Source organism: Ochotona princeps, chromosome 9 (genome assembly GCF_030435755.1).
Source record: "Ochotona princeps isolate mOchPri1 chromosome 9, mOchPri1.hap1, whole genome shotgun sequence".
Taxonomy (NCBI): Eukaryota; Metazoa; Chordata; class Mammalia; order Lagomorpha; family Ochotonidae; genus Ochotona; species Ochotona princeps.
In genome coordinates this window covers 98,896-110,215 of record NC_080840.1, presented here as the reverse complement: position 1 = coordinate 110,215, position 11,320 = coordinate 98,896, and the positions used below count along the sequence as shown (strand labels likewise).

General features: G+C 55.8%; 1 protein-coding gene across 1 annotated transcript; it reads right to left on the bottom strand.

The window, feature by feature from the left end:
* Nucleotides 1-767: 767 nt before the first annotated feature.
* Nucleotides 768-5,823, bottom strand: LOC118760696 (cytochrome P450 11B2, mitochondrial-like). The gene is made up of 9 exons (XM_036498190.2): nt 5,588-5,823; nt 5,169-5,324; nt 3,289-3,488; nt 3,003-3,206; nt 2,606-2,760; nt 1,551-1,717; nt 1,362-1,440; nt 1,082-1,276; nt 768-881 (listed from the first exon to the last, which is right to left on the bottom strand). The coding sequence occupies exons 1-9, from the start codon at nt 5,821-5,823 to the stop codon at nt 768-770; spliced, it is 1,506 nt and encodes a 501-aa protein (XP_036354083.2).
* Nucleotides 5,824-11,320: the final 5,497 nt, after the last annotated feature.

The following is an 11,320-nucleotide window of genomic DNA, read 5'->3' as shown; positions in this document are numbered from 1 at the left end:
TGTGCAGAGACTGGGGGTCAGGACACGTGATCACACGCACTGGTCTCCTGCGCTGGGGACGTCATGTCCTCCTAAGTGCACAGGAAGAGGGTTTGAGCAGGAGGAGAGGGTGCAGCTGCCCAGCTCCAGGACTGCTGCCCAGCGGTGGGGAGACTGGACCATCAGCACCTCAGCTGGCCAGGACGCCCAGACAGGCCTTGCATGAGTTCACAGCTGCCTCCCTGTGCCCCCATGCTGGTTTCTAATGCCTTTTCCTCCTAGGTTCACCACAGGGGCCTATGAGCAGAGCCACCAGGAGAGTGGGCAACCCAGTCGGTCTGTGCTGTCGCCTGGACACAAACCCAAGATGACTGCCAGCGGTCACCTGTACGTGAGGCCCCAGGCCTTCAGCAAGCTCGGGAGCTGAGCCCCAGCACAGCACTAGTGGCTGACAGCGAGGCCCACAGCACTGGACATGAGGTGTGGCCCGTGTGACTGACCTCAGAGAGCTGGGCACTGTCAGCTCCCTTGACATGCAGGTTTCTCCCTGCGAATGGCTCTCAGGAGTCCACCACCACACACAGGCATGGCAGAGGGCAGGACAATGAGATGGGAACACACAGGAGACTCCAGCAGCCGGATCCAGAGTGCCCTGATCCACTCTGCTGAGCCGAGTCTGGCAAGCTGGCACCTTGTTGGGGGTTGGATTTAGGCAGGGTGCTCATGGGTGGCAGTGTGAATCCAGTAGAGGGAGGCAGGTAGCAGACTGGGGCCCTCCAGAGAGGTGACTAGTTGACAGGGCGCAAGGTGACCAGGGGATAGTTGCTGGGCTTCATGACAAAGTGATAGACCATGGTCATATCTTCTTGGGACTGTGTCTCCAGCAGGAAGGACTTCAGCACCTAGGACAGAGGCATGGCTGCTTGTGCTCACTGAGCATCCCAGGTCTGCACATACACTGCCCCCAGGTCCTCAGTAAGCTGTTGCTGCTGGGGGAGTGTGGACCACAGCCCAAGGAGTGGGCAGGGACACCCCGACCCAACCCACACCAAGATCATTTACCCACGACCCTTCCCACTCCCAGACTCCCCTGCCAGCTCACATGGTGCATCAGCAACAGCATCTCCACCTCTGCCAGGCGGCGCCCCAAGCACTGGCGCACCCCAAAACCAAAGGCCACATGCTGGAAGGTTCGGCCTGGGCCCCTGAGCAGCCAGCGCTGGGGGTAATAGCGCTCAGGCCTCGGGAACACGGCAGGGTTGCGACCCAGTGAATAGAGATACACCTGGACAAGTGTCTGTGGACAGGTGCAGAGATAATGTCAGCTTCTGTTAAAGGCAGTGTGGGAGGAGCTCAAGCTTAGAGGGTGAGGGGTCACTCACCCCGGCTGGGATGTGGTGGTTCTGCAGTACCAGGTCTGAGCTCACTTTTCGATCCACAGTCAAACCCACCGGGTACAACCTAGGCGGGAGCATCATCAGGGCACCTCAGGGTGCCATGTCCCTCCCCATCCTGCCAATCTAGACTTCAAAGGGCAGGGCAGCTGGGATGGCCAACTGGCCGGGACCCACCTCAAGGTCTCCTTGAGGGCTGCCCGCAGCAGGGGCAGGTCTGAGAAGACCCTCTGGGGATTGGCAGCAATGGTGGCGGTGGCTGCCAGGCTCTCCTGGCGCAGAGCCTGCTGCACAGCGGGGTTCCGGGCGAGCTCAAAGATTGTCATCAGCACGGACAGTGCAGTCTGCAAAAGTTCAATGCACAGGGTTCAAGCCCCGACAACAGCCAAAGGCTTGGTCATGTCCCATGTCCAGTGTAAACACCTTCCTGGATGGTAATGTCCAATCAGGCCAAATTCTCATAGCAGCCCCTCAATGAACTCCATGGTCTTACCCCTGCATCCCTGGGAATGGAGGCCCATCCCAGCCGGAGTCTCACTCTGCCCCTGCCTGTGCACGGTTCAATCTCACAACCTCTTCTACAACTAGAAGAGTCTCTCCTCTCCTCAGAATCCCCTGGAAAAGAGCTTGTGGAGTCCCGTGCTATGACGCCCACAGCCCCTGTGTCCTGGCCTCCCGGGGCTGGCCTGAAGGGCCCACCGCACGCCCGGTTCTGCTTGGTCTGCCCAGCAGCAGCAAGGGGCCTGGCCAGGCACACACTTGGCTCGGGCAGCCTCGGGGTCTCTGTGGCACAGGCACCCTGCCATGTCCTGATGCAAAGGTGGCCTCCTCCCATCCCTACCCGCGGCTACTGCTCATCTGGACCCACTCAGTCCTGGGCTCTGATGCGACCCTCAGGGATTCAGGGTCCTCCCGCTGCCCTGACTGCCTCCCCTAGAGCTGAGGGCCCAAGGCAGGGGTCCTTCCTGGGAGGAGCCTCTGCCATGCACCCAGCTGACTCCACATCACTAGCCTGCACCCTGGCTCGCTCCCTCCCAGGTCTGGCCTCTCAGGGGCTGCATTCTCCTCCCTCCCTTGGTCAAGGTCCCTCTGCAGGAATCTGGAAGGACTGCCTGTAGTTGAGGGCAACAGGGCTCCAGAAGACACAGGGGCTGCGGGCGGCCTTGGCTTGGAGGACAACACCCATGCCTCAGGTGGGCTTTCTGAACAGGGTATGGCGATTTCTGCCTGACCGTGTCCACGCTGCCGGCGGTGAGTTCCAGGGAGTTGGCCTTGATGGCATCAGGTGACAGTTCTGTATGCAGCAGCAGCTCGGCCACAATGCCCTTGTAACGTCCATCGCGGTCAACTCTCAGTTTCTGGGATATGTTCTGCATGCGTTGCTTGGCTACAAAATTTGGGAAACAACAAGCCTTCCTCGTCAGCAGAGCCTCCTCCCTCTGCCCAATTCCACTCCTCCTGCTCCATCCCAGTCCTCTGGCTCTCCTCAATCCATCATAAAGTCTCAGGTCAGCAAGCCCAGCACAGCCTCAACCCAGCTCTGTGGCTGGAGCAGGAAGAATTCATAACAACCAGATATCCCGACCCTTCCTGGGGCTTGGACCTGGGAAGTGGTTTCCTGGGCCTCACCATGGTGGGCAATGTGGTCCCAGGCCTCAAAGTGCTCCCTCCACACGTGGGTGCTGGTCCAGCGGGACAAGCTCCTGGGCAGGAACATGAGCCCCACGGTGGATCTGAACATGGTGTCCAGGGCACGGAGGAAGCTCAGGCTCTCGGAGCTCACGGTGCGGCCGAGCAGGCCCAGACGCTCCCCGTAAAGGGCAAGGTTGCTGGCTGCAGAGAGGACAGACCTGCTGTGGGGACGCAGTCCTGTTGCCAGCCACCAGCTGCCCTCACCCACCCTCCCTGCCCGCACCTTCTATGGTGTAGTTCAAGATGCTGGGCTGGAGGTCCAGTGTCAGACTGCCCCGGGCGTTCTGCTGCACCTTCTGCTGCAGGACCTGTACGAACTCCCTGGCCACTGTGTCCACCATGGGAATAAACCTCTGCACAGCCTTTGGTGAAAGCACATTTGGGTTCAGCCTCAGGCGGTTGAAGCGCCATTCGGGTCCATTCCTACAGGGTGGGAGAAGAGCTTGGGGCTGTCCCAGCGTGCAGCAGGCCCCTCATTAATGCCTCTCCCATCCCCATGGGAAACCAGGCAGAGCAGGGCTGCCGCGGGCGACTTTCTCCCATGCACACTGGATGCAGGGTGGGGGTCTCGATGCAACGGGAGACTCAGAGAAGCAGACAGGTTGAGATAGCAGCCTGTAGTAGCGGACAGCTCTCTCCCACGCACACTGGATGCAGGGTGGGGGTCTCAGGGCAGCAGGAGGCTCGAGGTTCATGCAGTGTGCATGAGTGCATGACGGCTAACAGCCTCCTCAAGTGGATGAAGGATGTGGATATGAACTCCGGGAGGCCCAGCGGCTTCCCTGTGAGATGAACTCAGGGCAGCCTAGCAGCACACTGAAGACGCCCAGGAGAGGGCTGGATGGCCACATGAAAAGCAGCTAGTCCCAGGCAGGGAGTGTTAAGTGGGGTCATCCACGGGTTCTCCCCAGACACTCTGCAAGCAGGAAGGAAGTGGGCTGATGAACTCCAAGTGCTGAAGGTAGGAGCCCTCGACCCACCAAGAACCCCATTTCCCACTCAGCCAGCCTCTCAAGTGCAGGGAGTGTCAGACATTTCCAAAGGAACAAATCCTGAGGAGGGTCCGTGCTGCACTACTGCATAGCTAGCCTCTCAAAAGATGTCAACGAAATTACGATCTTGGGGAGAATTCTCCTTGCGGTTTTTGCTTATGGAGCCTTTGCTGGTCGAAGCGGAGGAGCTAGATGGGAGTTGTTGCTATTGTTAGAGATAATGCTTCTAGGACCTCCAGACTTGGCCTTCATGAAAGCCTATGGAAAACGGTTCTGAACTAGAGTTTGTTTTCTTGTTTTTTTATCTGCCTCTGTTAACAGACCAATACATTTAAATCAGTCATTAGCCAAAAAAAATATTATTTTATCTGTGTGGTCAGTCCACCATTTTAGATTCTTCGGTGCCTAACCCTGTGTGATGCTTTTGACAGGTGGCTTGTAGATGTATAAGGTGGTGACCACAAGTGTTTCAGCATGTGGGAGACCCAAGGAGAAAAAAGCCACTGGTGACTGAGGCCTCCTCCCTAAGTGGGCTGCTGGTCATTCATGGACCTGGGGCACATCACCTCCGGAGGCCCCAGCGGAAACCCTGGCTCACCACACATCACCTCCGGAGCCCCCAGCGGAAACCCTGGCTCACCACACATCACCTCCGGAGCCCCCAGCGGAAACCCTGGCTCACCACACATCACCTCCGGAGCCCCCAGCGGAAACCCTGGCTCACCATACATCACCTCCGGAGGCCCCAGCGGAAACCCTGGCTCACCACACTCCTGCCTTGCATGGCCTTCCTGAGCAAGCCGCTGCTGTTGGCACCACCAGCCGTCCCCTAAGACAGCCTCCATCATGCTGACTGCCAGAGGAAGGAGAGCCTTCCATCTCACACACGGAGGAATGCCGACATGGTCTCCCACCTTCAGGGACCCTAAGTTCCCAAGAAATTGCCGCCTTTCCCTTACCCTGACGCCTGCTCGTGGCAAGGTACACATGGATAGGGCTCACAGTGTGCGGTGCTCAGAGAACACATACACACACACAGCAGGTGTACTGGGAGTCCACTCTGTCCAGGCTGCCCTTCCCACCTCATTCCTCATCCTAAATGCCCACTCACAGCAAGAACACGCCGCATTTCTGCCCGCGGTGCTGTCTGTAGGCCACCCAGGGTTCTGGAAGCATCCGCCAGGGCTGCTGGCTCTCCACCTGATGCAGCTGCTCCACATCTTCCGGCATCATCACAGACACTACTTGTCGTCCCCCCATGTCATATCTGCAGGCGAGCACAGAGCCTGCTGGGGGTGGGGTGCACCTCAATGGGGTCCCGCACGCTAAACCCCCACAGGCAGCTCCTCCCGGCCAACCTGCTTGGTCTTGAGCCCAGCCTGCGCCCAGCCCTCCTGAACAACCACAGTCCCCCCATCGGGCCGACACTGCTCCCTGGCTCCCTCAGAACACTCAGTACAGGCTGCCCTGGGCACTGGCAGTCCTGGCTGCCTGGCAAAGCACCCAGTCGGCGGCCAGGCAGGCCTATACCTGAAAATGGGCCCCAGCTCCTGGAAGTTCTGGTGCATCTGCAGGTGAAGGCTCTCATAGCCCTGCTTCTTCCACATCTGCAGCATCTGCAGCCACGTGGAGCCGGGGCACTGCGGGATGGCTTCAAAGGGCAGCACCATCTTGGGGGACACAGCTGCCCTGGTGCTCAGTGTCCGCGTCCCTCGCAGGGAGAGCCGGGACCCTGCCATCCGCATGGCTGCCCTGGCCCTCAGCATCACTTTGAGACGCCCCTAGTCTGCTCAGCTCCGGTCCTTTTAATTGCTGAGAGCCTGCACTTGGAAACTGATCACGTCATGGAAGAAACTGTCCCTGAGTCCTCGTCAAAAACGCAGACAATGGTCAAGGTCGGGAGTGGCCCAGCCCAGGTGGGAATGAAACCGGTTGCTACCCCGCTGCTCTCCCCGCAGAGCCTATCTTAGGGATGGGATGTGAGGGCATCCCTGGGCTGCAGTGAAGGGGCTGATGTGGCTGTCAGGCCACATGTCACGGACTTCTCCCCACTCTCTGTGGTTGTGAGGACCAAGATGGACGACGCCCTTATCTTATCAACAGATGGGAGATCCTTGGAGTCTTTTAATAGACTGCTTTTCACCAACCTCTAAGCAGACAGTTCTGAGTATGGTAATGGACATTAAGTGCTTATGATTCTCTCTTAACAAATACAAAGTGTCTTAATTATGGAGTAAAGGAAGTATTTAACTCCCAATACAAGGAAAACCAGCATGAATGCTCATGACATCATTTCATGCCTTGACCAGCACTTGTGAACTCTTCCCCCTTTTCTTCCTTCTCCAAACGGCTTTGCCGACAGACCGCACCGCAAGGCACCAGGCAGTGGCTAATGGCTGTCTTCCAACACAGCACTCCCCTCGGGCCTCCCTCGTGAAACATCTCCCAGAGCTTTCAAATGGAAAGTCCTGCCTCCTCGTCCCCAGTAGGAACAAAATACTGAACTCATCCACAGAATTTCCAAACGCAGAGAGGGAACTCATTGATCAGTAGCCATCCATCCTTTCAGAAAGCAGCCTGTGTATTCCTTGGGCCACAGTGCATGCCAGGCACTGAGAACGCCGTAGCAGGAGCAATCCACTCTCAGTGGAAGTCGTTACCTGCAGAGAGGTCCAAGGCTGCTGTCAGTGTTGTTGGTGTTAGGAGCATCCATCTTGGAAAGCTGACTTCTACTCTATTTGTACACTTTTGTTCCCTGAACTAAGCAGAGAATTCCTCTCTACTCCTGCTCACCACTCTCGGTGTCCTGCAGGACAGAGATACTTCTGTGAGGAGTTTGAGTCTAGATGACGCATGATCATCACCAGCGTCCTGGGATCCCTAGGGCTTCCTGTTGCTGGGGTTCATTCCGAGGTTTTGACAAACATTGCAATACAGGTGTGCTTCACTGTGGTGCTCTGCCTGAAAAGCCCCTGGGGTCTGTCCATCTTTGTGATCTCTCTGGACTATCCTAGATCCAGCATCATGCGGTCTTCAAGGGTTCCAGGTTCCGTGGTCTGTTCATGGGTGGACACTGCACTTCTCCTCAGGGTGTAGTACAGGCTCTCTATTCACCTGTTAACAAGCATCTTGGTTCCTTCTACATTCAGGAAGTTATCAACCAAGGTGCCAACAGGCAGCTGCATGGACCTCAGCACTGAGCCAGTTTCCACAAGGACCAAGGTGACAGAGTCTCTGATTTTGTCTTCCTAAGCATGTGCAGCACCTTGCGTTTTGCCCAACGGTGCAATGGTGTCCCCATCGCCCCATGTCGTCTTTGCCTCTTCTCTCCACAGGTGGGTGGTGATAGCTTGCTCCTTGGCTAATTGGCAGTTACTGTTAGTTATTTGAACAGGTTCAAGTTCTTAGAGTTCTTACATTATTATGCCTGCTAATTCCCGCAGCCTGGTTCTTTTACTATGAGCCGAAAACACCAGATGCAATAAGGCACTTCCAAAAACAGCAAATGCAACAAGGCACTTTAGGCGGGGCAGGAACAGGACGGAGGTGGCAGCAGGACTGATGTGATGGTAGGGCGGCAAGGAGAAGGCCAGATAGAGATACCTGGGGCTCATTATGATCAGGTGGGCGCACAAGGCGTGGGATTGGGAGGGACTGAAGGCAGGCACCAGGGGATTGGTGCTTGAGGATAATTGGTAAGTGGGCAGGGTTGAGGAAGGGGCTGGGAGATGGGGATGAGATTCTCACGTGATGCCGGATTGCCTGATTGACGAACAGGTGAACCAGCGTGAATCTTACGAGCTGTGAAGAAGAGAAAATGACCCCGGGTCCAGGGTGGCCTGGTCTGAGTCTCCATGACGACCTTCAAATCGCTCCTTACAGTTACCTCACAACATATGGTGTCGACCATTTCATTTGCTCACTTGTCCTCTGTAGGTCAGCTCCGGTGACGGGGCTGCTCAGGTCACTTGCCCACCTGTAAGTTGCATGTTCACTCTTGTGCAGTGGAAGGAGTTCCTTACATAATCGGTGCAGCAGTCCAACATCAGGCACTGTGTGTATACATGTTTTCTCTGGGTTTGCCATTTACCTTCTGTTTCTAGTAGAAGGTCCTTCACAGAGTGAAACATTTTCAGTATCCATGCAGGCAACTTCTTTGTCGTTGAACCTTAAATGTTGCCAGCAAATCCAAAGTCATGTATAGTCTGTCTTATTTACCCCCTAGGAGTTCTGTTTCGGTCTATAGCTCGGAATCCTTCATTCGTGTGATGACCGGAGGGCTGTGTCTTTATTTTCTTTTTGCGTGAAGATATCTTATTGTGCTGACACCATTTATTTTCAGAATTACTTATTTCCTTTTAATATTGTGTACGTACTTGAGAGGGTTGCGTGCTCACGTGGGCCTCCAGTGCGGGTGGGGAGGGCTGGGGGCGAAGGTGGGTGGGACACATGCGTCTTTTTTATTTCTCCCGTGTCCGTAGGGAGAGAAGAGTAGGTGACGACTCCTTGCTGTCAAGCTGCATCAGCGCTAGGCATGGGGAACAGTCATTTGATGACGCCTTAGAGACCCCAATGTGGGGAGGGGTGTTCCAGGGAGTTACTTGACATTGAGACATTGCTGGCTTTGCGTGCCAGGGTTGAGAAGATCTCCCCAAGATCTACTGGCTGACTAAGTCCACCTTGGTCAAGAGATTGTCCAACCTATCCTGCTGTTCATCCTCTTTCGAGGCACCAACATCCTCTGCCAACCTAGATGAGCTGACCGTGGCTGGGGTTTGAGTCCAGTGGTCTAGCTGAGGAGTCCCCCAAAAAACCTTGCCTGGCGTGACCTCAGACCTAAATCTTGTGTGCATCAGCCAGTGCAGGGTCAGGCTTGGTCTGCCACCTGCAGCACCAACGCACATACTGGTGGGTACAGCTGCCTGGTCAGTCTACCCCCAGCCTCATCTCTCCCGTGAACTGATGGGTGCTGTGCCCAGCCTGCCACAGGCTGTCTTCAGGCACACCAGTAGATATTGTGGCCTAGTCCAGGCAATCCCGCCAGGCTGCCCCCAGCTATGGTTTGTGTGTGTGCTAGCATGTGCTGCAGCCCAGCCTGACATGGGCAGCCTCCACTCCTGGCACTCCCAGGCGGCTACAACAGCCTAGCCTGACTGGCTGGTACACATTCCTGTTCTCACTGGTGAGTGCTCCAGCCTAGCCCAGACCTGGCTCTCAGGTGACCCAGCAGGTGCCACAGCATAGCAGGGTCTGTCCCACATCCATTCTGGCCCTCATAACCACCAGCAGGTGCTAGAGCCTAGTACAATCTGGCCTGCCGTCAGGCCCAACCCATATGCATGCCAACAAGTGCTGCAGCCTTGCCCAGCCCAGTCTGCCCACAGCCCCGGTTCCTGCACTCAATAGTGGGAGCTGCAGCATAGCAGGGAAGTAACCCAAGTTCCCCTACCAGACCCATTTCCAGTCCCAGGTTTTGTACATGCTGACGGGTGCTTTGACCCAACCTGGCATGGCCCACCCGTGGCCTCAGCTCTTGCTGCTTTGTGTTGCAACCTAGCTTATCCAGGCACAGCCCATACCCCATCCTGGCCCTCAGGCATGCCAGTAGGTACTGTAGCCTGGACCAGTCCACTCTGCCCCCAGACCTATCCCACACAAATGCTGATAAATGCTACCGCCTTGCCTGGCCTGCTTCAATCCCAGCCTTAACTCTGATGCTCCCCAGTGGGAACTGTGGCCTGGCAAAGGAGTTCCCCAAGCTCTCCTACCAGGTCCACTCCAGGTCCCATGTGTGCAGTGGGTGCTGCAGCCATATTTGGTCCTGGCCCAACCCGTCCTTCTCCCTGTCCCAGCCAGAACCAGCCTAGCTCAGCCTGTCACCACCCCAGCTTTCGTGCAGTCCAGAGACAAGCCCACAAATCCCCTAGAAAATCTGCCTCCAGGTTCAGTTCTCTCACATTCTGGTGTGTGCTGCAACCCATCCTGACCAAGCCTACCCCTGGTCCAACACTAGCAAGTGGGTACTGTGGAGTAGCCCAGCCAGACGTGCCCCCCACAACCCCAAATCCTGCATGTGCCAGTAGGTAGCAGGAGATTCTGCTTAGTTCAGACCAGGTCTCCTACGTGGGCAGATGTCTTGGCCCAACCCATGCGTGCCCTGGTTTCCCCCTCTAAACTAAAGCAGCTGAGGCTCCTTTACTAGTTGTAAGTGCAGTGGCCAGCCCATGGAAGCCCCCAGAAGTCGTTGCTCCCCTGACAAACATGCCCTCAGCCACCCCCATTCCAATACACACGCAAATCGTCTTCCCTGGACAATCTAAAGCCCTGCAGACACACACACACACACACACACACACACACACACACACACACACACCCCTACATGGTATTGGAGCACCCTTTTTGTACAATGTTACCAGAATTTCAGGGTTGTTTTCTTTTAAATGATGAATCGGTATATTGGCCTTCTGCTTGCATTTCTCTGATGGCTAGGGATTCTAAGTTCTCGTAAGTCTATTGGCCGTTTATATTTCATCCTTTGAAAAGCATCTGTTCATATCCTTGACTCAGTTCTCCTTTTTAAAGATTAACCTGGGGCCCGGCGCCCAAAGTCCTCGCCTTGAACGCACCAGGATCCCATATGGGCGCCGGTTCTAATCCCGGCAGCTCCACTTCCCATCCAGCTCCCTGCCTGTGGCCTGGGAAAGCAGTCAAGGACGGCCCAAAGCCTTGGGACCCTGCACCTGCATGGGAGACCTTGAGGAAGTTCCTGGCTCCCGGCTTCAGATCTTTGCAGCACCAGCCATTGTGGCCACTTGGGGAGTGAATCATCGGACGGAAGATCTTCCTCTCTGTCTCTCCTCCTCTCTGTATATCTGGCTTTGTAATAAAAGTAAATAAATCTTTTTTTAAAAAGATTGTTATTTATTTTGAAAGGCAAAACTACAGAGCTGGAAACACACACACATGCACACATACACAGATCACACACATGCACACACAGACATACACATATATATGCACACACAGACCTTCCATGTAATGGTTCACCCCCCAAATGGCTACGAAGCCCAGAGCTGGGTCAAGCTGCAGCCAGAGCCAGGAGCTAGGAGCTTGTTCCGGGTCTCCCACACGGGTGCAGGGTCCCAAGGCTTTGGACGTCTCTGCTTTCCCAGGGCACAGGCAGGGAGCTGGATGGGAAGTGGAGCAGCCGGGCCACAGCTCTCTGTGCTACGCCATAGTGCCAACCTGTACTTCTGCCTA

Excerpts from the sequence above, each read along its gene's own strand:
- LOC118760696 (XM_036498190.2), bottom strand. The coding sequence starts at position 5,823 with ATGCTGAGGGCCAGGGCAGCCATGCGGATGGCAGGGTCCCGGCTCTCC. Across the intron at positions 5,325-5,587 it reads GAGCTGGGGCCCATTTTCAG|ATATGACATGGGGGGACGAC; the intron begins GTATAGGCCTGC and ends GCTCGCCTGCAG. Across the intron at positions 882-1,081 it reads TGCTGTTGCTGATGCACCAT|GTGCTGAAGTCCTTCCTGCT; the intron begins GTGAGCTGGCAG and ends CCTCTGTCCTAG.